This window comes from Cucurbita maxima, unplaced genomic scaffold (assembly GCF_002738345.1).
Source record: "Cucurbita maxima cultivar Rimu unplaced genomic scaffold, Cmax_1.0 Cma_Scf00005, whole genome shotgun sequence".
Taxonomy (NCBI): Eukaryota; Viridiplantae; Streptophyta; class Magnoliopsida; order Cucurbitales; family Cucurbitaceae; genus Cucurbita; species Cucurbita maxima.
The window spans coordinates 3639121-3665752 of NW_019272021.1; the positions used below are offsets into that span (position 1 = coordinate 3639121).

The 26632-nt window shown below is 32.7% G+C and overlaps 4 protein-coding genes across 8 annotated transcripts; all 4 read right to left on the minus strand.

The window, feature by feature from the left end:
• Positions 1 to 303: 303 nt before the first annotated feature.
• Positions 304 to 1211, minus strand: LOC111479488 (MLP-like protein 43). Its single transcript, XM_023124186.1, has 2 exons — positions 984 to 1211; positions 304 to 807 (listed from the first exon to the last, which is right to left on the minus strand). Exons 1-2 carry the CDS (start codon positions 1168 to 1170, stop codon positions 509 to 511), a joined length of 486 nt encoding a protein of 161 aa, XP_022979954.1. The 5' UTR covers positions 1171 to 1211; the 3' UTR covers positions 304 to 508.
• Positions 1212 to 7455: 6244 nt separating this feature from the next.
• Positions 7456 to 8288, minus strand: LOC111479490 (MLP-like protein 43). The gene is made up of 2 exons (XM_023124187.1): positions 8049 to 8288; positions 7456 to 7949 (listed from the first exon to the last, which is right to left on the minus strand). The coding sequence occupies exons 1-2, from the start codon at positions 8233 to 8235 to the stop codon at positions 7651 to 7653; spliced, it is 486 nt and encodes a 161-aa protein (XP_022979955.1). The 5' UTR covers positions 8236 to 8288; the 3' UTR covers positions 7456 to 7650.
• Positions 8289 to 18606: 10318 nt separating this feature from the next.
• LOC111479428 (histidine protein methyltransferase 1 homolog) lies at positions 18607 to 24614 on the minus strand. 5 transcript variants are annotated; one of them, XM_023124096.1, is made up of 11 exons: positions 24506 to 24614; positions 24256 to 24396; positions 24018 to 24080; positions 23221 to 23287; positions 22993 to 23093; positions 22259 to 22303; positions 21852 to 22154; positions 21604 to 21706; positions 20741 to 20823; positions 19677 to 19680; positions 18607 to 18617 (listed from the first exon to the last, which is right to left on the minus strand). In XM_023124096.1, the coding sequence occupies exons 1-9, from the start codon at positions 24521 to 24523 to the stop codon at positions 20741 to 20743; spliced, it is 924 nt and encodes a 307-aa protein (XP_022979864.1). In that variant the 5' UTR covers positions 24524 to 24614; the 3' UTR covers positions 18607 to 18617; positions 19677 to 19680. The 5 variants fall into 5 exon arrangements, 3 of the variants coding, with proteins under 3 accessions (XP_022979864.1, XP_022979863.1, XP_022979862.1); XM_023124095.1 differs by lacking the exons at positions 18607 to 18617; positions 19677 to 19680 and adding an exon at positions 19958 to 20201; XM_023124094.1 differs by lacking the exons at positions 18607 to 18617; positions 19677 to 19680 and adding an exon at positions 19958 to 20521.
• A 520-nt stretch (positions 24615 to 25134) lies between these two features.
• Positions 25135 to 26132, minus strand: LOC111479483 (auxin-responsive protein SAUR36-like). The gene has a single exon (XM_023124181.1). It carries the CDS (start codon positions 25753 to 25755, stop codon positions 25249 to 25251), a length of 507 nt encoding a protein of 168 aa, XP_022979949.1. The 5' UTR covers positions 25756 to 26132; the 3' UTR covers positions 25135 to 25248.
• Positions 26133 to 26632: the final 500 nt, after the last annotated feature.

A 26632-nucleotide genomic window follows, 5' to 3' on the forward strand; every position in this document is an offset into this window, starting at 1 on the left:
TAATTGAAAGTTACTATATATATCAAAAAAGTACTTCCATAGCTCGATCATAAAAACTTCACAGTTGTGTGTTTAATTTAGATTAGTTTTATGTTAGGTGACCTTTGAAGAATTTTCCTAAGATACACGTGAGTAAGGACAAAACATATCTGAATGACTTAAGTTGGTCGTGTGGATAGTATTCACTCTTAAGAAGTAAGGAGTAGGAAAGATGACAATGTCATAAGGATATGTCTAGGTCATCAAATGTTGAATCCAAATTCCAAATCCTAATCCGAGAAGTTGCATCATTACGACGTTCAATTATTGCACCAAGACACAAACTTTGTTCTATTTTATTAAAAGCATACAAAGATCAGAGATTATAACATTTCACAACACTTATAAAACACCACCTTAGCTATGCCAAGTATAAAACACTAATTAGCAACATAGTAATTGCCAAGTATTATTCCATAATATAGTAATAGCACCACCTTAGTTATGGGTGAAGTGAGAGGTTTGTTGGTCATGCCTTGGCTATAAATGAACCTTCATTATTGTTTCCCATAAGGTAAGCCTCAATGTCTTTGGAGATATCAGCACAAAGCTGAAGCAAACTGTGTGAATCTGGAATTCCTTCATGCAGCTTTTCATATTCCAAAGTAAAGTGAATCACACTTCCCTCATCCTTTGGGATAGATTTTACTCTAATTCTGAAGCTCTTGTAGTGCTCTAAAATGTCTCCCTCTAACACTTTCCATGTGAATGAATTGTTCTCCTCGTCAACAGCTTCTATAAGGTCCTTTGCCACAGAAACCTTTCCATCTATGTGGGTTTAATCCACAAAACGTTCATTAAATATAACATTCAAACAAAAAGGGTTAGGAAAGAACATAAATCTAATAAACACAAATTTTAAAGTTTAGAAACTGAACTTACAATTTAATCGATAAAAGATAAAAAGTGGGAGATTGGAAGAGATCGTATATTAATTAACAAACCATGCACGTAGGTGAAATAGAGGATCGAGCCAACTTTGCCCCATTCTCCTTCATGTAACTCGCAGCTTTTTATTTTATCTGAAGAAGCATTCGAGATATGGTGAAGCTTTTGATGAAGTATTTCGTGAAACTTCTCAGCTGAAGCTTTAATTTCTACCTCAGTCTCCAACTTTCCATAAAGAGCCATTGAGTTGACTTGAAAGAACAAGTTACAAAGATAAAGATAAAGATAGATGTTGCTATCGAACTTCTTTCCACTACTAAGTTTAATTTAAAGAGAAGGCTTAGTCTCACACATGATGCAATAATGGATGCCATGAGGCTTACTCTAAAGGATATTGATATAGTTTAATCTTTTCATTATTATTCTATAATAATACTCATTTGATTACGTGGGTAGGAATGATATGATGTAATAAAACAACCACTACAAGCCTTAATTAAGATCAGGGTTAGGTTAAACGTTATTAATTCAAACTTTCTATTTTCTCTTCTTCATACTTAATTCTCTTTTAATCTTGCATTATGAAGTTAAACTTGTTTTTAGTGATATAATGTTAGGTTCTTTGACGTTGAAGACCAGTAAACTCATAAATTAAATTATCACAATATTTGAGATAGCTAAGTAGAGTTATTAAGTTTTTGAGATATTGAAGGGTCTCATATATATGATTTTTATATTTTAAAAAATGGTTAAATAATTTGATTATTTTTTAAAACACAGTGCAAAGTTTAATGATATTTTTATTAATTTAGTCGTTCATTAATTCTTAACTAAGCCATATCCAACACAATTAAAGAATCTAATTTTGAAAAATCCTCTAATATGTATGGAAAAAAGTTCTTGAAATATAAATATAAGTTAGTTAGAATGGATCAATATTTTCAAATAAATAAAGCTACCCATTGTTCTATAATATAACAAATCCCACCTCATCAATAATGTTTTCTAATCAATTTCGTCCCTTCTTAAATTATTGTAGTGCATAAGAATAAAGAAGGATAACAATAAAAAAAAATAGAGGTATTCATTCTTTCTCTTAATGACTTCCATGTCCATAGCCTAATCGGTTGCCAATGACTCGACTTTTAGACCTGTACCAACCTAATCTAGTGACCTAACCCATGACCCAATCCATGACCTAATCTGAATCTTACGACTCTATTAAACCATTTTAGACGATTCTAGAACTGTTTTTCTTTTTTTGATTATAAGATGGAATTGAGGTGAGTATAGTCATTGTTTCACCAATTTAGAGTGTGTTAAGCTAAATTAGAGAACAATATGTGGATTAAATCCTTTAACATATTCTAACTAAATACGATGGACTTATATAGGTTTACTCTTTCTCCAAGGCTAGTTTTAAACTAGCACCAAGGATAAGATAGTAACTCCAGCTTAGGTTAACTAAGATATTATGCGGGTTCTTTCCCTCCATAATGTTCGATAGTATGAGCGTGTGCTAGCCCAATTAGTCGTGCTACTCCTTGCTTCCTAAGAGTAGAGACTATTTCTTAGAGTGAAGACTATCTCCACAAACCAACACGAGTCATTCTAACATGCTTTGTCTTCACGCACCTACATCCTATGAAAATTCCTAAGAGTGTCTAGTAGATCACCCAACATAGAATTGCTCCAAGTAAAGCATGCTTAACCATGGAATTCTTATGATTGAGTCATCAAAAAGAAAGATGTACCTTGTTGGTATGAGTAGTATCTTTCATTTCCTTTAACCTTTCTTAGTCATCATATCCTCAGAATCGCTCTCATTCATATGTGATCTTGGTTCATTTATGTACCCCTCATTTACTCAAGTGTCACATCCAATCTTTTTTTAACTGGAAAGCGGAGTCCAAGGTCATGTCATGATGTTTTTATGAAATGATAGGTCTCACCATATTGCATGTGATCACATTTTTCGACTCTAACAATGGGGTTACTTATTGAGTATTTTTTTAAAAGCATTCAAACCATGTGCTACTCTTAATTTTCAGGTAAAGGTAAGACATTTTTGTGCATATGATGAGGTCCTTATGACAACCATGAGATCAAAGTTAGGGTAAATGCATTCATGTTGCTTTTGTGGCCCTTGAATTAGATTAGGGCATTACTTTATTTTGCTTTATTTTATTTAAATTCACATTATTAATTTTCCGTCTTATTGTTTTAATGAATTTATTATGAAAGTATAAGTCCATGACATCGTTTATGAAATCTTTTTAATGAATTTTTCCGCACATAGTAGATATGTCATGCATGCAATAGATACTTTATTTATAATAGAAAAATAGAGTCATTACAACAGATCTGTCACATGTGAGAGCGTGCCATAAATCCCTAACTATTTCCTTCCTAAATGTTAGTAAAACATAAGATTTTGAGGGTTTAAACCAAGTTTTGAGGTTAATTTAAAGGATAAATGAGTGTTGTTTTCTCGAAAATCAAGAGGACAATTTTGTTCTGATTCGAGTTTCTATTCCTCAAATTTGTAAATCTTCAGGGAGCAGTTGAATATAATTTCTATAATATAAATGAATAACGAGGAGATTACTTACTTAAATATTTTTATATTCATTCATCTTATACTTTCGTTTTCCGATAAAACATGAGCTAAATAGTTGAGACAAGTGCATACACGAGCTTATAATGAATCATTCCTTCATGCATGATACGTACATGATTAATATTCAAAGCATCGTGTAATTTGAATATTTATTGAAATGTTTCAATTCCTATTAAGTGAAATGTATGATTATTTATTGAAATGCTCAAACACAATGCATAATTATTGCGTCAAAAACATATTACAAACTTTATTCTCATTTTATTAGAAACATGTAAAGATCTATATAATGTTATATAGTATTTCACTTTGATAGGTCTCCCTCCAACACATTCCAAGTGAGTGAATTGTTCTCCTCATCGACATCTTCGGTTACGCTCTTGGCCACACAATCCTTCCCATCTATGCCATGTTGATTCGAGTAAAAATGTTTTAATTATAAGTTCGATCTCTTAGATTTGAGTTTAATGGGTTTTTGAACTTTCAAAAGTGTCTATTATGTTAAAAAAAAATCGTATCTAATAAATCTTCAACTTTAAAAAATGTTCAATAGATTCTTAAACTTTCAATTATGTGTCTCCGACAAATATTTGAATATTGACTTATTCGATATTTTTAAAAATTCACGATCATTTAGCATTGATCATGGGTATATAAACGAGTGACACTTTTAATTAGTATAAAACATTGTTTATGAAACTAAAAACTAAATCAACAAGAGTTCGTGTGACCGCAGATGAGATAATTTACACAAATGAGATAATTTCGCCAATAAAAAGGGAGATTCATAAATCTAGTGCCAATAAAGGATAGTGTCAACTTTGTCCCATTCGCCTTCGTGTAACTTGGAGCTTCTTATTTGATCTGAAAAGACATTAGATACGTGGTATGGTTATTGATTAATTATTTCATGAAACTTTTTAACGGAATCCTTAATTCTACATCAGCCTCCAACTTTTAACTTTTCATAGAGAGCCATGGCGTTACTCATATTGTAACCCAACCAGGATAAGGATAAAGATATTAAGCTCAATAATTATTAGTTTAAAATACCAATTATTTTTGAAGTTTGAAATATATTTCGATTATATTTCTAAACTTTGAAAACTTTAACTTGAAATTATTTCAAAAAGTGCTCGTTAATGGTAAATATTAAAAAGTATACGTGATATAATTATCTATTCCGTTTCAACTTTAGAGGAAAAAGATCATTCACTTCAATTTAGAATATTTCGTCGACATCTGATAGAACATTAATCATAAAATAAATTTTTACATATCAGCTGACATGTGCATCAATTTTCGTGTCAATTTTCATTTTATCATGGTGTATTTTTCAAACAATTTCAAAATCTTAGAAAATGAAAATTTAAAGGTAGATGAATGTATATAATTTAAACATATCCAAGGTATTTTATATAATTTAATCTTTTTATTATTATTATGGTATAATACTAATTTAATTACGTGGGTATGAATATAATTAAACAATTAGGTTATAATGTAGCGTATGTTACGCATTATTAATTCAAACTTCCTATTTTGTTTGTTCATACATAATACTCTTTTAATCATCATTATGTAGAGCTTAGATGTTGAATAATACATTTTATTCTTATTTCAAAGTCATGAATGTATAATGTAACCAACGATAACGGAATCGAGCTCGTAGCTATTGAAAAACTAGTTGGAGAAGAGAAAGAAACTAGTGTTACGATGTCGAGTAGTCAAGCGTAGAAGACGAAGTGAAGGTTTGGTTAGACTCGATTCAGGTGACCCTTAACTAAGAGGTAATTCGGTAGCCCAAGACACACACAACCCACAACCTAAGAAAACTCGTGCACCCTAGCCTACGTAATGCCACAATTCACAACTCGTTCATCGACCCAAAAATTTATATGTTAATCTAAGTCGCTTAGTTACACTCTGCGCACATGTGGAGCGTGTGGAAGCTGTTTCTCTAGCCACAGCTCGGTTGTCGACTCAGTACTGTACTCTCAACTATGCTTTAATTAATTAAGGCAAGGGTTTGGTTAAACGTTATTAACTCAAACTTTCTATTTTCTTTGACTTTGAAGACCTGACAAATTCATAAATTAAATTATCAAAATATTTGAGATGTTGAGTGTCACGATTATGCTCATCTAAGACGTGTTATCTGTGGCTGCATGTCCCTGTCACGCCGAACTCTTTATTTGTTTTTATATTGTATTACATTACTATGGTATTTTGTGTTTGTATGATTATTCAACAAAATCATGTTTATGTCTATCAGACCTAAATCACCCCAAAATGTATTATAGGGGATGCGTTCAGTCCTAAACTCCTCCCACCTAAATTTTGTATAACCGTTGAACAAAATCACGTCTAGGTTTATCAGATATTGCTACCAAGCTTCTTTCCACCCCTAAGCTCAATTTAAAGCGAAGGCTTATTCTTGCACACACATGATGCAATAATGGATGCCATGAGGCTGACTCTAAAGGATATTGGTATAGTTTAATCTCATCATTATTATTCTATAATAATACTCATTTGATTACGTGGGTATGAATGATATGATGGGTATGAATGATATGATGTAATAAAACAACCACTACAAGCCTTACCACCCTTAATTAAGGCAAGGGTTCAAACTTTCAATTTTCTCTTCTTCATACATACACAATTCTTTTGTTTCTTATTTTGAAAATGACTTTTTTTTGGGACATAATTATGAATGTCTTTTATTTATTTTCAAATAAATAAAGCTACCCATTGTTCTTTAATGTAACAAATCCCACCTCATTAATTAATTTGGTCACTTTCTTAAATTATTGTAGCTCATAAGAATAAAGAAGGCTAATAAAGAAAAATAAAGGTATTTGTTTTTTTTTTCTCTTACACCAACCCAACTTCTAGAACACGCCAAGATATTATTCTTTCCCAAGATTCTAGTGTCTGGTAGTGTGAGTCTACGCTAGCCAAATGAGCTACGCTACTCCTCACTTTTTAAGATTGGATACTATCTTCATAGACCAACACGAGTCCTTCTAGCATGTTTTGTCTTCACTCACATGAAACATTTAACCATGAAGTTCTTATGATTGAGTCATCGAAAAGACAAGTGCACCTTGTTGGTATGAATAGTAGCTTTTATTTCTTTTAAATTTTTCTTAGTCGTCCTATTCTCAGAATCGCTCCCATTTAAAGGTTATCTCAGTTCATTTATGTACCCCTCCTTTACTCGAGTGTCACATCCAACCTTTTTTGGACTGGAAAGCGGAGTCCAAGGCCATGTCATGATGTTTTTATGAAATGATAGTCTCACCATATTGCAAATGATCACATTTTTCATCCCCAACCGTGGAGTTACTTACTAGGTATTTTTTAAAGCCTCAAGCCACGTGCTACTCTTATCTTTAAGATTGTACAGATGATGACTACCATGAGACCGAAGTTATGGTTAATGCATTCATGCTGCTTTTGTGGCCCTTAGATTAGATTAGAGTATTACTTTATTTTACTTTCTTATATTTAAATTCATGTTATTAATTTTTTCACCGTGTTGTTTTAATGAATTTATTAGAAAGGTATGAATCTATGACATCGTTTATGAAATATTTTAAATAAATTTTTCGCTCGTAGTAATGATTCATGTTCCTTCATGCCTGATATATACATGATTAATTTTCAAACCGATTATACATGTGAATTTCAATTGAATGTTTCAAATCCCACATACAGAAATGAATGGTTTTAAATTATTGAGAATAACAAGTTGATTTTGTATCATGCATTAATAGCGATTTATGGCTCAAGAACGTCAAATAATGAGCGGAATACACTAGGTCATCCGACAAAATGGATTGCTCAAACACAATGCATATCGTTAACAATTATTGCACCAAATTATAAACCTTATTCGCATTTTATTATAAGAATATAAAGATCTATATATATTATAGTATTTCAGAGTGATAGTAACATAGAACAGGCTAAATCACGACACAATATATTTATTTAAGTATAAAACTACGATTAGCAACCTAGTAATTGCCAATTATTATTCCATAACATAACATAGTAATAGCACCACCCAAGAGCTATGAGTGGTTTGTTGGTCATGCCTTGGTTATAAATGAGCCTTCATTAATGTCTCCCATAAGGTAAGCATCAATGTCTTTGGCGATATCAACACAAAGCTGAAGAAAAGTATGAGAATCTGGAATTCCTTTATGAAGCTTCTCATATTCCAAACCACAATGAATCACACTTCCCTTCTCCTTTGGGATAGATTTGATTTTAATTCTGAAGCTCTTACAGCCATTCAAAAGGTCTCCCTCTAATACTTTCCAAGTGAATGAATTGTTCTTCTCATCGACCGCTTCCATTACAGTCTTCACCACACAATTCTTTCCATCTATATGGGTTTAATCCATAAAACGTTGGTTAATTATAATTGAACTGATAAAAGATAAAAAGTGAAAGTTTGGAAGAGATGTAATATTAATGAACAAACCATGAACGTAGCGCCAATAGAGGATAGTGCCAACTTTGCCCCATTCGCCTTCGTGTAACTCGACGCCTTGTATTTTGTCTGAACAAATATTGGATATATGGTGAGGTCTTTGATAAATTATTTCGTGAAACTTTTCTGCTGAAGCCCTAATTTCAATATCGGTCTCCAACTTTCCATAGAGAGCCATGGCGTTGAGTTAATTCGAAGAACGGAGTTACAAATATAAAAATTGATATTGCTACCAATTGAGCTATCTCGCCACTACTAAGCTCAATTTAAAGCGAAGGCTTAGTGTCACACATGATGCAATAATGGATGCCATAAGGGTTAGTCTCAAGAATATTGGTTATAGTTTAATCTTCATTATTATTCTATAATAATACTCATTTGATTAGGTGGGTACTGATGCAAGAAAACAACCACTACAACCTTTAATTAAGGCATGGATTAGGTTAAACGTTTTAACTCAAACTTTCTAGTTTCTTTGACTTTAAAGACCCAATAAATTCATAAATTAATGTATCAAAATATTTGAAATGTTGAGTGACACGGTTATGCTCGTTTAGGACGTGTTGTCCGTGGCTGCATGCTCATGCCACGCCAAACTCTTTATTTGTTTTCATATTGTATTACATTACTATTGTATTTTTTGTTTGTATGACTATTCAACGAAATCATGTCTACGTCTGCCAGACCTGAATCGCTCCAAAATGTATTATAGGGGGATGCGATTAGTCGTAAACTCCTCCCACCTAAATTTTGTATACCTGTTCAACAAAATCACGAAATCGCCCCATTGTTTTATAATGTAACAAATCCCACCTCATCAATAATGTGTCCTAATCAATTTGATCACTTCTGAAATGATTGCAGTGCATAATAATAAAGAAAAATAAAGATATTCGTTTTTTCTCTTAATTACTTCTATTGTTCATACATGATCTTCATAGACTTTTAGTTTAATGTTTACGTTAGATCGATTTGAGTTACGAGTGTTCAAGAAAATTTGATTATTCAAAAAATTCGAACAACCTAACTCAACTTATACAGCTTAGGTGGCATTATTAACTTATTTGGATTGAATTTTGTTCAAATAAACGAAAACTTTATAAAGTGGGTTGGTTTATGAGTTCCTCTCTATATTAAGTTGAACTGAATCAACCCGAATTTATCATTAATTTTAAAGCTAAAGTTGTTTAGACTATGGAGTTATTTAGTCTTGGACATAAATACACTCGATTGTTTGGGACATTCTCTATTCTTCCAAGTGTTTGACCCACTGAAGGGAAAAGAAGAAGATTGTGATACCCGAGTAATGAAGGAATACATCAATGAATTGAGAGATCCCAATGATAGAATTTTTTAAAAATGCTTAAGAAAATTGAAGTTACTATCTATACTAGTAACATGCACCCCTTTTTCGGTTGGCTCATTTGTAAAACTCCAAATTAAGCGAGCAATTCCATATTATGTGACATTCTGAAAAATTTTCGTAGGAAGCATGTGAGTGAAGACAAAACATGTTGAAATGACCCGTGTCGATCTATAGGGATAGTCTTTATTCATAGAAGCAAGGAGTAACTGTTGGATCGGTATGGCAACCCTAGAGGGGGGGTGAATAGGGTTTTAACGATAAAAGTGTTTAAACTTGATTAATTTTTCTAATGATAAAACTTTTTACAAATAAGTAGAAGATGATAATTACTAAAGCAAAATAATTCAAGTCAAAACAATAATCAAGTAGAACATGCAATAAACATAATAATAATCTTGAAATTAAATAGGAAAGAGTTAGAGAAAATGACACCGTAGTTTTATAGTGGTTCGGTCAAACTCGACCTACTCCACTCCCCAAGCGCCTCTTGGGAATTTGAATAAAGAACTTTTCCGACTCTTTCCACGGATCAGAGCCAAACCGGTACACCGCTCTTTTTACGAGTTCAAGAGCAAACTCAATCCTTTCAACGACGCAGGATCAAACCGATACAAGTATTTGAGTTTGATAATAACACACCACAACTCTCTCAAAGAGTAGATTTACAATTTGGGATACTGACAACTATTTCCTCACAATATAATAATAATCCCTCTCAAGAATAAGATGAAAAGAAATAAACTTGTAAGCTTGGAGAGAGCAATAAACAATGGAGACTTTGAACAAATGAGGATTGAAGAATGTATGTAAGTTGTATATTTTAAAAATGTGGGGAAGATGAGTTTATATAGAGGAGAAAAGTGGCAAAATGTAGGATTGAATATTGACCATTGGATTGTGTTAGGAATAATGGAAGGTGGAGATTAAAAGTAATTAAGTAAGAAAATTTTCTAAATTCATTTATTTCAAAATTTTAATATAATAGTAATATAATATAATAATAATAAAAAGTTATGTGAGTAACGGTAAAATGTAATTCAAAATTTATTATAAATATAATAATATAATAATAATAAAAATGATGTGAGTAACTACCAAAATTTTAAAATATAATAATATAATAATATAATATAGTAATAATAAAATTCGATGTGAGTAACGGTTATATTCAAATTTATATTTGTAAAAATAATTTTATTTAGAAATGTAATAATAAGAAAAACTCCACCATGTGTTACTCTTCCAATATTATAAATGTCATACTTTGATATATTTTGATTTGTCCATCATTTTGATTTTGTTGCCACATCATCACGTCGGGTATGTTGTCTCGACTCTAATTTCTTCGTTTTAGCTCTGATTTGAGTAATTGAAAAGTTGTTGTAATCGTTATTCCCGACCTTATACTGTGGACAGTTCAAAAAACTGAAAATAGTTAATAATTAAAAGTAGGTTTGTTATCATCAAAACATCAATAATTAATTCATTGAAATTAATTAATGTGAGATCAAGGGCCAATAAGCCAACAATATCCCCCTTTTTGATGATGACAAATCATTTAAAGAAAAATTCATAAAAACCAATAATACAACATCCATGTAATAATATCACTACATACTAATATATTATCATAAATTTCACTCAAGAGCATATTCTCCCTTATATTAATGCCTCAAGAAATTATGAAACACCAAGTAAATGATTCATAAATTATAAAATAACAAATTTAGAACATATTTTTCTTAATTTTCTCCCCCTTTGTAATCATCAAAATGAACAATTGAAAGAGAATGCATTTAATAATGACATAATGGCTCCCCCTAAAAACATGCATTCAAAAATTATAAAATTCAAGATATATCACAACGAATAATACCAAGCTCAAGCCTATTTTTGCAAAAAATTTCTTCATTCAATGGCTTGGTGAAAATATCGGCCAGTTGATTATTAGAGTTTACAAAATCAAGAATAATATGTCCATTTTGCACATGCTCTCTAATAAAATGATGTCTAATGTCAATATGTTTAGTTCTAGAATGATGAATAGGATTTTTAGTTAAATTAATAGCACTTGTATTATCACAAAATATAGGCACACTATGAAACTTTAATCCAAAATCACAAAGAGTTTGTTTCATCCAAAGAATTTGAGCACAGCAACTAGCAACCGCAATATATTCCGCTTCGGTAGTAGATAAGGCAACCGAATTTTGCTTTTTACTAAACCAAGAAACTAAGGAACTACCAAGAAATTGACAAGTTCCACTAGTACTTTTACGATCAAGTAAGCTTCCGGCAAAATCCGCATCAGAATATCCTACCAATTTAAATTCAACATTTCTAGGATACCACAATCCTAGATCAATAGTTCCAAGCAAATATTTAAATATTCTCTTAACGGCATGTAAATGAGATTCCTTAGGACAAGATTGAAATCTAGCACAAAGACATACACTAAACATAATATCGGGTCTACTAGCGGTCAAGTAAAGTAAAGATCCAATCATACCTCGATAAGCTTTAATATCCACACTTTTACCTTTTTCATCCTTGTCAAGCTTAGTGGATGTGCTCATGGGAGTTCTTGCAATCTTACCTCCATTGAACTTGAATCTTTTGAGCAAATCTTTAGTGTATTTCTCTTGATTGATGAAGATACCATTCTTGAGTTGTTTGATTTGAAGTCCAAGAAAGAAACTGAGTTCTCCCATCATACTCATCTCAAACTCACTATGCATACATTTAGAAAATTCTTCACATAAAGAAGGATTAGTAGAACCAAATATGATATCATCCACATATATTTGCACTAATAGCATATCGTTTTCTTTAATCTTAATAAAGAGTGTAGTGTCGAGTTTGCCCATTTTAAAATCATTCCCAATAAGAAAATTACTAAGTCTATCATACCAAGCTCTTGGAGCTTGTTTTAAGCCATAAAGAGCCTTTTTCAACTTATAGACATGATGAGGAAATTCTACATTTTCAAATCCGGGAGGTTGTTCTACATAAACTTCCTCCATAATATAACCATTCAAAAATGCACTTTTCACATCCATTTGATATAATACAAAATTTTTGTAATAAGCAAAAGCAAGTAACATTCTAATAGCTTCTAATCTAGCAACGGGTGCAAAAGTTTCTTCATAATCTATGCCTTCCTCTTGACAATAACCTTGAGCTACAAGCCTAGCTTTATTTCTAATGATATTCCCATTTTCATCCATTTTATTTCTAAAAACCCATTTGGTTCCAATAATAGAAGTATTAGATGGCCTATGGACTAATTCCCAAACTTTGTTCCTTTCAAATTGATTTAGCTCTTCTTGCATGGCTAAAATCCAAAACTCATCATTTTCGGCATCCTTAAGACTTTTTGGTTCAATTTGAGAAACAAAAGCAAGATTATTAAATAAATTAATAGAAGAGCGAGTTTTCACACCTTGTTCGAGATCACCAAGAATCAAGTCCTTGGGATGAGACAAGGCATACCTCCATTCTTTTGGCATTGATGAAGAACCTTCTTCCTTTAAGCTCATCTCTTCTTTACTCGTAACAATTTCTTTGCCGTTGTCACTAACGAGTAAATCTCCAAAATTTCTTTCTAAATCATCACTACAAATAGACTCATTAGAAATATTATTGCAAGATTCATCAAATACTACATGCATAGATTCTTCAATAACTAAAGTTCTCTTATTGAAAATTCTATAAGCTTTACTAGTAGATGAATAGCCAAGAAAAATACCAATATCCGTTTTTGAATCAAACTTTCCAAGCTTTTCTTTGTTGTTCAAAATAAAACATTTACAACCAAAAACTTTGAAATACCCAACATTTGGAATTTTGTTATGCCAGAGTTCATAAGGAGTTTTATTTAATGAAGGTCTAATTAAAACTCTATTTAAAATATAGCAAGCGGTATTAACGGCTTCCGCCCAAAAATATTTAGGTAAATCATACTCATTTAACATTGATCTAGCAAATTCTTGTAAAGTACGATTTTTCCTTTCAACCACACCGTTTTGTTGAGGAGTCCTTGGAGAGGAGAAGTCATGAGAAAAACCATTATCTTCACAAAATTTTTCAAAGGCAACACTGTTAAATTCTCCCCCATGGTCACTCCTAATTTTAGTAATTAAAAACCCTTTTTCATTTTGAACTCTTTTTACAAAACTAGCAAATCTTTTCAAAACATCATTCTTATGTTTTATCATCAAAACCCAAGTAAATCTTGAAAAATCATCCACTATCACAAAAGCATAATAATTTCCTCCATACCTAGCTATTTTAGAAGGGCCAAATAAGTCTATATGGAGTAGTTGAAGAGGTCTAGTAGTAGAAATCATATTTTTAGATTTGAAAGAAGACTTAGTTTGCTTACCCATTTGACAAGCGTCACAAATTTTATCTTTTTCAAATTTAAGTTGAGGGAGACCTCTCACTAATGAATTTTTTGAAATATTTGAAATCAAGTACATACTAGCATGTCCTAGTCTTCTATGCCATAGCCAAGAGTTATCAAGCAAAACCGAAAGACATTTATCATTTGTAGGACAATCATTCAAATCAATAGTATACACATTATCGTCTCTATTTCCTACAAACAAAACTTTTCTATCACTAGCATTTTCAATTATGCAATTATTCTTATCAAATACAACTCTAAAACCTTTATCACATAATTGACTAATGCTAAGTAAGTCATGCTTTAAACCATCAACTAACAATACATTTTTAATGAGAGTACAAGAGTCATTACCTATAGTACCCTTACCAATTATTTTACCCTTCTTGTTATCACCAAAGGTTACTAAGCCACCATCCTTCTTGGAAAGATTGACAAACTTGGATGGATTACCCGTCATGTGTCTTGAGCAACCACTATCCAAGTACCACTTATTTTTCTTGGAGGCTTTCAAACAAACCTAAAAACAAAGATATTCAAAATTGACCTTTTGGTACCCATACTTGTTTGGGTCCTAGAAAGTTAGTATTCACAAATTTAGGAATCCATTTCATATTTGCATTCATATTAAAGACATTGTATTTAGATAAGTAACAAGAATAATCTTTATGTCCAAACTTACCACACGAGAAACAAACGACATTATGCAAGAATTTATTTCTTGGACTAAATTTGTGTATTCTATTTTTATTCGAAAAATTATTTTCTAAAACATTGTTAAACTTTGTATTTTGAGAAACTTTTCTTCCTAAATGAATATTTTGAGAATTTTTCAATTTAAAGCACTTAGGTCTAATATAACCTTCAACACCACAATAATGACATATAGGCACAAATCTAGATTTATCATACTTAGATACAAATTTACATGTGTTAGATTTAGGCAAGATAGGGGATGCTTTAACAAAGATTGTTTTAGAACTTGAAGGTGTAGAACATTCATCAATATAGCCTAATCCTCTTTTATCACCATATGACTTACCTCCTTCAAGTATTTTATCTAATTTTTGAGCACCTATTGTTAACATTTTAATAGATTCCTTAGCCCTACCAAGTTCTTGCAAATTATTTGATTCATTCTCTTTGAGCAATTTAATTAATTTATCTTTTTCACCACAATCATGCTCAAGAGTCTTGACTTTATCAATTAATGCATTTTTCTCATCACAATCAAATACATGCTTTTCACAAGGTACATCAATTTTAACAATATTATGATCCTTCTCCTTCAAGCAAGAAATTTCATTTAGCAAAGACTTATTTTCAATAATTGAAGTCTTATATTTCTTTTTAAGCACAACATACTTTGAACTAAGTTTTTCTAAATCAATTGTCATCTCATCAACAAGTTTAAATAATTCATGATAAGAAAGAGATTCAAGAGTTACCTCATCTTCTTGTTCATCTTCTTGTTCATCCTCTTTGTCACTATGAGCCATGAAGCAAAAATTTGCAACTTCTTCATCACTTCCACTTGCACTTTCATCACTATCATCCCAAGTAGCCTTCATTGCTTTCTTCTTGGATTTCTTAGATGATTTGAGGAGAGGACAATCCGTTCTTATATGACCCGGCTTTTTACATTCATAACATATTACCTCATCGTTTTTGCTCTTTTCACCTTTTGACTCTTTTTGATTTGTGAAATGTTTTTTTAATTGTTTCTTCCTTTTAATAAAATTTTTATACTTACGTGTGAAGTAGGCGACATCATCTTCATCAAGGACGTCCTCATCTTCAGAGTCAACTTTGATGGATTTTAGGGCTATACTTTTCTTCTTTTTGGATTCTTCTTCCATGTGCCCGTTCATGGTAATCTCATGTGTCATGAGAGAACCAATGAGTTCATCCAAAGGAAGCTTTGTGAGATCCTTTGCTTCTTGAATCGCCGTCACTTTTGCCTCCCAACTTTTAGGCAGAGACCTAAGAATTTTTCTTACATTTTCGGAGGTAGAATATACTTTTCCAAGATTTTTCAAAGCATTTAAAATATTAGTAAATCTAGTAAACATATCACCAATAGGTTCATTTTCCTCCATTTTAAATAGTTCATAATTATGAACTAACATGCTAATTTTTGTTTCTTTAACTTGATTGGTTCCCTCATGAGTTACTTCAAGAGTTTTCCAAATTTCATATGCCGAAGAACACATACATACTCTATTAAATTCATCATTACTTAAGGCACAATACAGACAATTGATAGCACTAGCATTCAAAGAACATTTTTTCATATCATGCTCATCAAATTCATTTTCTAATTTAGGCACCTCAATATTATTAACAATTTTTATTGGAATGTAAGGACCATTACTAACATTTAACCACAATTGATAATCAACGGATTGCAAATAAATTTTCATCCTAGCTTTCCAACATGTATAATTTGTTCCATCAAAATAAGGTGGCCTAGAAGTTGATTGTCCTTCACTAAAACCATTTTTAACACGTAGGTTTGCCATAAGCTCGAACAATAAAGTTTAGATAAAAAATCTATAGGAGCAACCTGGCTCTGATACCAATTGTTGGATCGGTATGGCAACCCTAGAGGGGGGGTGAATAGGGTTTTAACGATAAAAGTGTTTAAACTTGATTAATTTTTCTAATGATAAAACTTTTTACAAATAAGTAGAAGATGATAATTACTAAAGCAAAATAATTCAAGTCAAAACAATAATCAAGTAGAACATGCAATAAACATAATAATAATCTTGAAATTAAATAGGAAAGAGTTAGAGAAAATGACACCGTAGTTTTATAGTGGTTCGGTCAAACTCGACCTACTCCACTCCCCAAGCGCCTCTTGGGAATTTGAATAAAGAACTTTTCCGACTCTTTCCACGGATCAGAGCCAAACCGGAACACCGCTCTTTTTACGAGTTCAAGAGCAAACTCAATCCTTTCAATGACGCAGGATCAAACCGATACAAGTATTTGAGTTTGATAATAACACACCACAACTCTCTCAAAGAGTAGATTTACAATTTGGGATACTGACAACTATTTCCTCACAATATAATAATAATCCCTCTCAAGAATAAGATGAAAAGAAATAAACTTGTAAGCTTGGAGAGAGCAATAAACAATGGAGACTTTGAACAAATGAGGATTGAAGAATGTATGTAAGTTGTATATTTTAAAAATGTGGGGAAGATGAGTTTATATAGAGGAGAAAAGTGGCAAAATGTAGGATTGAATATTGACCATTGGATTGTGTTAGGAATAATGGAAGGTGGAGATTAAAAGTAATTAAGTAAGAAAATTTTCTAAATTCATTTATTTCAAAATTTTAATATAATAGTAATATAATATAATAATAATAAAAAGTTATGTGAGTAACGGTAAAATGTAATTCAAAATTTATTATAAATATAATAATATAATAATAATAAAAATGATGTGAGTAACTACCAAAATTTTAAAATATAATAATATAATAATATAATATAGTAATAATAAAATTCGATGTGAGTAACGGTTATATTCAAATTTATATTTGTAAAAATAATTTTATTTAGAAATGTAATAATAAGAAAAACTCCACCATGTGTTACTCTTCCAATATTATAAATGTCATACTTTGATATATTTTGATTTGTCCATCATTTTGATTTTGTTGCCACATCATCACGTCGGGTATGTTGTCTCGACTCTAATTTCTTCGTTTTAGCTCTGATTTGAGTAATTGAAAAGTTGTTGTAATCGTTATTCCCGACCTTATACTGTGGACAGTTCAAAAAACTGAAAATAGTTAATAATTAAAAGTAGGTTTGTTATCATCAAAACATCAATAATTAATTCATTGAAATTAATTAATGTGAGATCAAGGGCCAATAAGCCAACAGTAACGTGACACTGTCGCAAGAAAATGTCGGGACACATAGGTGCCAGATCTAAATTCTGAATTCTTATCTAAATCTTAGGCATGAGACGTTAAAACTAATAACTTTTTTTTATAAATGTGCATACTTAAAAAGTCGGTGGGCCAAACCGTTCCAAAGATCCCACGAGTTCATATGATATAATTGGTCCTTTTGAATTCTTTGGTTCCACTCAATAATAATGCCATCCACACTTCCACCCTAAAAGTTAAATGCTATGTTTCGCTTCCAACGTTTTTCTAATCTTTCCAAACTCTTAAAATTTATCGATATAAACTTCAAAACACGTTTCTATCAATTAAGTTGAAAACATTTACGTAAGTCATTTTTTATTCATTTACTTCCACGATCTTATATGAAGGTTAATTGGTACTCCTCGACTAACGGAACTCATATGACCCGAGAATCCAACCAATCCAGACATTCTAACTCAAACCATAAATGTTAGGCTAGGTTAACATTTTTTTGTCGGGTCAATTCGACCAACCCAACTCAATCTTACCTTACTTTTGAAATTATTATGAAGATCAAAAATATTTGACCTTCGTGATTAATGTTAATGATGCGTTATGACTTATGAATGTTTTAGTGATTAATGCAACAACCCGACAATCCAACCTAAACTTCAAGTTGAGTTGTGAACTCTGTTCGAATTATTCGGGTCACGAACCCAACCAACTCAAAACTCGAAAAGGTTTGAAATAATATATGGGTAACGACTCACCTACTCCCTCATTTTAAATGTTTCCCAAAAAAATTATAAAAAAAATGAAAAACAAATACTCAAAAGCAATTGGTTATGATTTTTTTATGAAGTATGGACCCTTTAATTCCCACTAATGCTTCTTCCACTAATGCATTTTTTTTCTCTATTCTTTTTCCCGATCACAAAAATTTATAGCAAAAAGAATTATTCTAAGGAATAATATCTATAAAGGAACCAAAGGCAAAAAAGAGTTCATCAAACTCATAGCAACAACATGAGAACAAGAATCTCAAGCAACCCAACTCCTTTACAATCTTCCTTTCTTCTCCTTCTCTTTCTCCTCCTCGTTCAAGATCTTTGTCTCGTTCGAGCTTTGTCGACGCACTCTTGCAATGGCTCCATAGCTGAGTGTGGTGGTGAAGAAGAGACGTTGATGGAGTCGGAGATAAGTCGAAGGTTTCTTGCACAGCAAAAGAAATATATCTCTATTGGAGCTTTGAAGAAGGATCACCCAGCTTGTGATGGTGGTGGCGGTGGCCAACCTTACACTAGAAGCGGGAGCTGCGCTCCTCCGCCAGCTAATCCTTACAATCGAGGCTGCTCTAAGATATATCGTTGTAGGTCTGACGATTGATGGGTCGAAGAATTTCTAACCGTTTTTCCTCCTCTTTTTATCATCTTCTTGTGTTGTTGTTGGTTGATTGAGGGATTTGATTATGAATTAATGGTGTTTGTGATCTCAATCTTTTTTTCTTTTAGCAAATGAGATGAGAAATGTAAGAGATGTTTGGTTGGATATCATGTTGTCCAGGATGTAAAGTGAGCCAACATCTTACCTAATCTTATCGGAACTTGTTGGGATTTTTCACTTTTTAATGTACTTTTTCATTAAAAGAAAAAAACTAATGTTTCTTTTTGGTTAAAACATAATTTATCATTATTTACCCGTGTGATCGAGTTACTTGATTCGTACAAGTATACCGAGAAAAATATTTATTGGATACTAGAACCTATCTAGTTTTGTTATTTATACATTTTTATTTGGCTTAGGTCAATCCGAAGGTTTTGCCCCACGAACACAAAACCAAACCGATTCAGTTCGAGTTCAGAAAATGAACCCAACCCTACCCAAAATACTAATCCAACCCAACTTAACCTTTAGGTTGGATTGGTCCAAATTGTCAAGTTGAATATACACCCTTCTGAAAATGAGAAGATATGAGAGAACACCAATTATATAGTTCATTCATTCAGACTGTGGTAAGAAAATTCGTCATTTTAAGAAAACTATATAAAACTTTTTGATATAATGTCCTTCAATCTCTATGGATCCTCTTGAACTTTTCATCCCATAATTAATATGGCTATCACCAACTTGAAATATGACTATGTATTGTATCATCAATCAAAAGCTAGAAGTTCAAAGTCCGTCCGATCTCACAAGTTTGTCATTTTACTCACTTCTTCAACTTCATTTTTTTTTCAAGTTCAAACATGTAGTGATAGCAATTCAAACCTCTAATCATGTTCTAACAAAATGTCGAATCATGGATGATCCCTTAAATACCAATTGAGCATAGCTTAAGTAGGCACTCCCAAGGCTCCAATTCTATGTGCTCAGCTGCTTTGAGTGTTGATGGGCTATAATAAGCTGAATTTGGGGCCAATAATATTTCATAGCTTAAACGCATACCCTATTGATGATCTTCTTTGACCATATCAACCGCAAAATTCATTCATAAATATTATCCTCAGATAAGATACAAGGGATGTTCATGAAGTATCGTGTGTACCTAAGGATCCATTTAGTTCTTTTCCAGGATTTTGCTAAGACATATCCATCCACTCATCACAGTTAGAGCATGTAATATTCTTTAAGAAACTATGAGATACTTTCCAACAAAGGGAGCACACAACACAGTGTTCAACTTCCCAAAAAAGATTTGATCCATAATTTTCAGATACGAACTCGACAAAGGAGAGAAATACAGAATGCTTTCGTTCCAGTGATCATTTGCATAAACCATCCCTAATGCACTCCTTCTGCAAGGATTATAATTGGGTTATATTAATTTAATTTATTTTTGCCTAAAAAAGAGAGAAAACAAAATAGAAGATATTTGATCATTTGAGAAGTTTTGTAGAAGAAAGGTTGTTCTTTGTGGAAAGGTGAAATCCCAAAACATGAACAAGAATTACTTTCATGCAGGCATGTACCAGTAACGAAAGAAAACTTTTCAGTGAAAGATTAGGATTTCTAACCTATTTCAATGAGATCTTCCACACTTCTCTAACGTTAGACGAACCATCAGCAACTTCTGCAATCAGTTTGGAAACCATTTCACCTGTAAGGCCATAAGATAAACAGTCAATTAAACAAATCATTCCCTTCAAAAAGTGATTGAATCATAAACCCATCTGAAATTAATGGAAACTTTGTAGGGAAACAAACCTATAATTCTAGTTCTCAAACCATATAATCACAGAATAAGTCAGATAGTGATTCCTCTTAAATCTCGTATCTTCTTAAACGTGGAAACACATTCAAACCTTTCTTGAACTCTAGTTGGGTGCAATTCAAATCCTCTTCTTGTAATTCATTGGGTAGGGTCTTGTAATAGTCCAAGTCTCCCGCTAGTTGATATTGCTAGATTTGGCGCGTTACGTATCACCATCAACCTCACGGATTTTAAAATGCGTCTGTTGGGGAGAGGTTTCCACACCCTTATAAAGGATGATTTATTCCCCTCTCCAACCTACGTGGGGTCTCATAGGTCTCTCTTTCTTTTCTTTTCTTTTCTTTTCTTTTTTCTTTTTTCTTTTTTTTTTTTTTTTTTATTTTTTGTAAATTTTAGCATATCAATGAAATGATTCACTGCTTCATAAAAAAGTTAAAATTAGAAAGAAAAAAAATTAAAAAAAAAGAATCATTCGTCTTAAATCAGCCAATGACTCACAAGAAATTCATCACTCATGATATTTTAGGCTAGCAATGTGTATAACGAATTCATGGAAGACCCCTCAAGAATATCAAATTCATTTTAACTTAGTTCTCATTCGTCCAATCAGGAAGAAGTATAATGTTTAAGCATAATTTTATCCGAAATTGTGTACGACCAGCTTACCTTCTTTTTCTAACACAGAGAGAAAGCGTCGGGTTCCTCCTCCTACTCCAAAGTAATGCTTTTTTCCAGCCATGTATACAACTCCATGAGGACGGCTCAAACACTATTAAAGTGTTGAAAAATACATTAGATAATGATGCAGGGTAATAATGGAAATAAAACATTACATCAAAAATTATAATAAATAAAAAAGATTGCGTTAAAGTTATAATGATACAAAAGTAGATAAACATCTGTATAAGTTCTACCTGTGTGATAAGTTTATAGAGAGTTTTAAGTGTAGAAAGAGAATAAACGGTCTCCGCCATTAAAACAATGTCATAGCCATTGAAATTTTCACTTAGCTTCTCCTTGTCGTCAGACGCAAACGGCAGAATTTTATGCATTTCACTCCAATCACCAGCGAAGTAACGAGCTGCTGATCCAGCATCAGATTCAGTTGGATTAGTTGGCAAAGCTGCCTTTTTTGTAAGGTTTGCAGTGACATTTGGAATGGTAAGGTATCTCAGGACTTCGGCATTGAAATCCTGGAAATGTACTGCAGCTGCATCCTAACGAGCAAGGAAGGGTAGTGTTAAGGAATGTAAAGAACCATAGAGGTTTTCCGGCATTTAATCTACAAATTTAATGAAACAAAACAGAAGAATAAATTTACCTCCAGGCATGCATAAATACCAGGAAGACCATGGCCACATCCAAGCTGAAAGCATATAGACAAAGTCAATGAGGAAGAGAACTAGACTTTATGTATGTCAAGAAGATGCTTCCTTTTAAAATATAGAGAATATTGGACACACTGCAACGCAATACGGGCATCTAAAGGTCCTTACCAACAAACATCAAGAAAAGAAAACAATCCCATACTCAAAAACTAGGAAATTAAACACATGTAAAATAGTCGAGTTCCTTGCGTGTGAATTTGATTAAAATCTCGATTTAATAAAGGAAAAAGAATGCATATAGAAGATCATAATAAGAATTAGAACGTCAGAACACTGTTCTAATATAGAAATATTTCATGAGCAATTTTTTATGAAGATTTGACGGATTGCATGAAAAACTGGGTGTCAAACATGCACTTAAACTTCATTGTAGAAAATGATATAGATGATAACTCGCTTGAATATGAAACTTTTCATAATCATCAACTAAAGTTCAATTAATAGCAAGTCTGCAACACAGTAAATAAATATTGTTATATATTGATGCTAAATTTCTACAATATTATCTCTTTTTAATGAATAGATCCAATCGCAACTTTGAATATGGAGTTCTATAAGCCGCCTATCCACATATGAACGAACAAAATGCTCTAACAACATTTTTTAGTATGCAGATGAGTTCGCCTACAATCTCAGTATATAATCACCTGAATATCAAGATGCCCACCTCTAAAACTCGCTTCCCAGCAAATGACAAATGACCATTTTCAACCTCTCCACAGAGAGCTTTGACAAGATCCAATGCGCCTTCCCATAATTTAAGCCCCCCTACAACCCACAAAATACATGCATATGCATACATGTTGCCGTCAGATACATCATTTTCCAACATGAAAACCAGAGATCTGAGAGAGGGCAGAGTAACCAGAGAAGTACTAATTAGATACTCAATTACCTTCATATTTACCAGGAACTAAATCAGAGTTGGACAAGGAGAAAACCTCCTGCGTGCTGACCCGCCCCTATAAAAGTTAAGAATTAACAGCACTAAGAACACTTCTGTACTTTGAACAGAAATTTGTAGATAACAAAGCTAGAAAAATCAGAGAAAACAACTCGCAACTTTCTTTCCAAGTTAAATGGCCACATTGTTACGTGTACGATCTCCCTTTTGGGTCAAAACTCAAAATTTTCATTTCCTATTTTTAAAAATTAGACAACTTCTGTTCTTCAACTCCTTTGGAAACACACTAGAATTCTAAGCCAAATGAAAAAACGAAAAAAATAAAATAACCACTTTAAATTTTGGCTCAGAATTTGAAATTGTTCATGGTTATAAAAAAAATGAGTAACAAAACAAAGAAACACATCATATGAATTAGAGTTCGAAAACAGAAAATCATTAGTTAACCAGGTTTCGAGGCATCTTTACATATTATTCCACCTCTCTGATTCTACTGGAAAAAAAACAAACAAATAAGGTCTCGTTTCATAATTATTTGGTTTTTGGTTTTTCATTTTTGAAAACTAAGCCTATAAACACTGCTTTCGTCCATTGGTTACTATGTTTTAAGAATGTTTTCAAAATTCAAGCTAAAAAATACTAAAAAGAGTAGTTTTGAAAAAAAAAACTGTTTTTGCTTTTAGATTTCATTGAGTGTTTGCACAGAAAATATGAGAAAACAAGCACAATTTCCAGAAACTAAAAACTAAATGGTTATCAAAAGGACCGAAATAAGCAATAACCTTTACCTTAAACATGGTAATTTCACCCACTGTCACTGGCTCCACATTGTATTTAACGGAAGAACAAACCTACAACAGTAAATCATTCGAACACTGAAATTTCAGCAAGATAACACACCTGCACAAACCGTAATCATAGCCAAATCCAAATTCTCTATCGCAATACCAAGTAATCGAAGGGAATAGTTGAATAATTCAAACTGAAAAGTAAACAAAAGGAAAACAAAGATGCACGAAATAATACCTCAGAAGAAAGAACTTCGAGGCAAGGAGGTGGAGGTGGAAGTGGAGGTTGTTGAGAGTCGAGGAAACCCAAGGATAAACCCGGATTGGGCTTCTCGTCTTCCGCTGATCCAAACAACCGAAAGTTTTCGAAAGCCGGACTCTAGAGTTCCGTAAACGGTGAGGAAAATACAAAAGAAAAATATTGAAATCATCAAAGGTCTAAAGAAGTGAGATCGATTGACAGGAACACAAGTCTTCTTGTAGCTTACCGAAGAGTTCGCCGCCATTACTGGTTGCTCCCTGGAGAGCTTCGCGGCGGAACAGAGATTTCAAGAGGGTTCAAACCCCCAACGTTTTTCTTTCGTAAAATTTTTTTGAAGAAAATAAAGGCATTTGAAAATAAATAAAAATTAAGAACATTTTAGGTTGACTGTGGTGTATTGTAATGTGCTCGACTATACTAGCAATGGATTTTAACGGTTATAAATAATATTAGAGTCAGACAATGACCTCGAGCCAAATCAGACCATATCTATTAGCAATGGATTTTAACAGTTATAGTTATAAATATTATTAGAGCCAGACAATAACCCAGGCCAAAGCAAGATAATATCTACTAGCAATGAATTTTAACTGTTACAAATAGTATTAGAGTCAGACAATGACCCGAGATGGAGTGCATTGTGAGATCTAGAGAGGAAAACGAAACATAACCAAATAAAATACCATGGTTGTTCTAATTATACTTAATTTTATATTTATATGTGTATATATATATATATATATATATATACCCCAACTCATATTAGTGAATATTTATATTTTCATTTGTTTTATTCTATTTAGGAAAAAATATAAATATACAATTTTTATCACTAAATCGTAAAAAAAAATATGTTGAATAAAAATGTAATTTATCCAAAGAAAAAAAATTATCTAATAAATGAGGGGAAGTCTTCAACTGTCACTATCCTCTGGAATTTGGAATCATCGGCGTCGTCGGAAAATCGAATTAACGTCTGTAACAACCGAGCTTCTTCCATGGCGGTCTCCGGCGAGGGGAGCCGAACTTAATTCTTGACTGAACGTTCTCGAACTCGGAGTACGGACAAGGAATTGTGATTCCACCTTGATGTTGAAATCCGTATTCCTTCTCTGCCTCTTTCAGAAGCTGTTCGAACAGAGGATGGTTGAAGTAGATCACCGGCACCAGAACTCGGTGAAACTCGCCGTCGTTCTGGCCGATGTAGACGGCCAGGTGACCTTTCGGAACCGTAGTGGATTTCTCTTGCGTATCGCGATCTACCGGTACGTAACTCAATCTCCTTCTACTCGAACAGATCGATTTCGCTCCGTCCGCCAATCGCCTTCCCCAACTTAACAGCCTGGCGATCGGCTTGGATGAACATCCGGAGGATAACAAGGAATATCCAGATCGCCTCCGCCGTCGTCTCTGGAGAATCCAATTCGAGATCCGCCGGATGTGTTTGCCGAGTTTCAATCCTCTGATTCGTCTCATCGCGGCGATAAAAACGAGGAAAACCGAAGAGCAGAAAGAGGAAAATCAAGAACATCAAAACAATTAAGAAAACGGCAAAGGATCGGCGGTGGACATGGTGAGGCAGATTTCAGAAATCGAAGTCGGAATGTTCGACATGCTCGTCCAAATTCCAGAAGAAACGATTCATCGGAAAATCACAGCGATACAAATCCAATCAAGAGAAAACCAGGTACGATTGATGAACATCAATAACACATCGAGAGATAATTACATCCAATCTAAACCAAATCAGGTACGATTAATTGATTAACAAAAAGGAACAGAGTTAAGAACTGAAATGAAATTTAGAAATCGATTTACACGAGGTCAAGAGAGGAGGGTGGAGGACAGGGGAAGGGATTTGAATTTCAGCAACAAGCCATTAGAGATTAGAGAAGGAATAGTCTTTAAAAGGATGGAGAGTGGAAATGGAGGGAGACAACTATGGATTGTGGATTTATATTTTGATGGGTTGGTTTTTTTTTTTTTTTTTTTTTTTTTTTTTTTTTTTTTTTTTTTTTTTTTTTTTTTTTTTTTAAGTTCGTATCATTGCTTTCGATATTGAAATAACTGTTCCGATCACCCTACCATGTTCGTTTAAGTGGATTCAAACATAGTCACATCAAGTTTAAGAGGTCGAGAACTGAATTATCGACGTTTGAGATGATAAATGAGTGTGTTTTTTACTAAGTTATACTCTATTGTATACAAATATTAATACGAGTATAGATTATAGAGAAGATACTATTACCATCCTAAAGGTTGATGATTATGTTAGCGGTGGACTTGGGCTGTTACAAATGTTATGAGAGCCTGACAACGGACAGTGTACCAACGAGACATTCCTTGTGTAGAA

Excerpts from the sequence above, each read along its gene's own strand:
- LOC111479488 (XM_023124186.1), bottom strand. The coding sequence starts at position 1,170 with ATGGCTCTTTATGGAAAGTTGGAGACTGAGGTAGAAATTAAAGCTTCA. Across the intron at positions 808-983 it reads CTATTTCACCTACGTGCATG|ATGGAAAGGTTTCTGTGGCA; the intron begins GTTTGTTAATTA and ends AAACCCACATAG.
- LOC111479490 (XM_023124187.1), bottom strand. The coding sequence starts at position 8,235 with ATGGCTCTCTATGGAAAGTTGGAGACCGATATTGAAATTAGGGCTTCA. Across the intron at positions 7,950-8,048 it reads CTATTGGCGCTACGTTCATG|ATGGAAAGAATTGTGTGGTG; the intron begins GTTTGTTCATTA and ends AAACCCATATAG.
- LOC111479428 (XM_023124096.1), bottom strand. Across the intron at positions 23,288-24,017 it reads GTGAAATTACCATGTTTAAG|GGGCGGGTCAGCACGCAGGA; the intron begins GTAAAGGTTATT and ends TAACTTTTATAG. Across the intron at positions 21,707-21,851 it reads TCTATAAACTTATCACACAG|TGTTTGAGCCGTCCTCATGG; the intron begins GTAGAACTTATA and ends ACACTTTAATAG.
- LOC111479483 (XM_023124181.1), bottom strand. The coding sequence starts at position 25,755 with ATGAGACGAATCAGAGGATTGAAACTCGGCAAACACATCCGGCGGATC.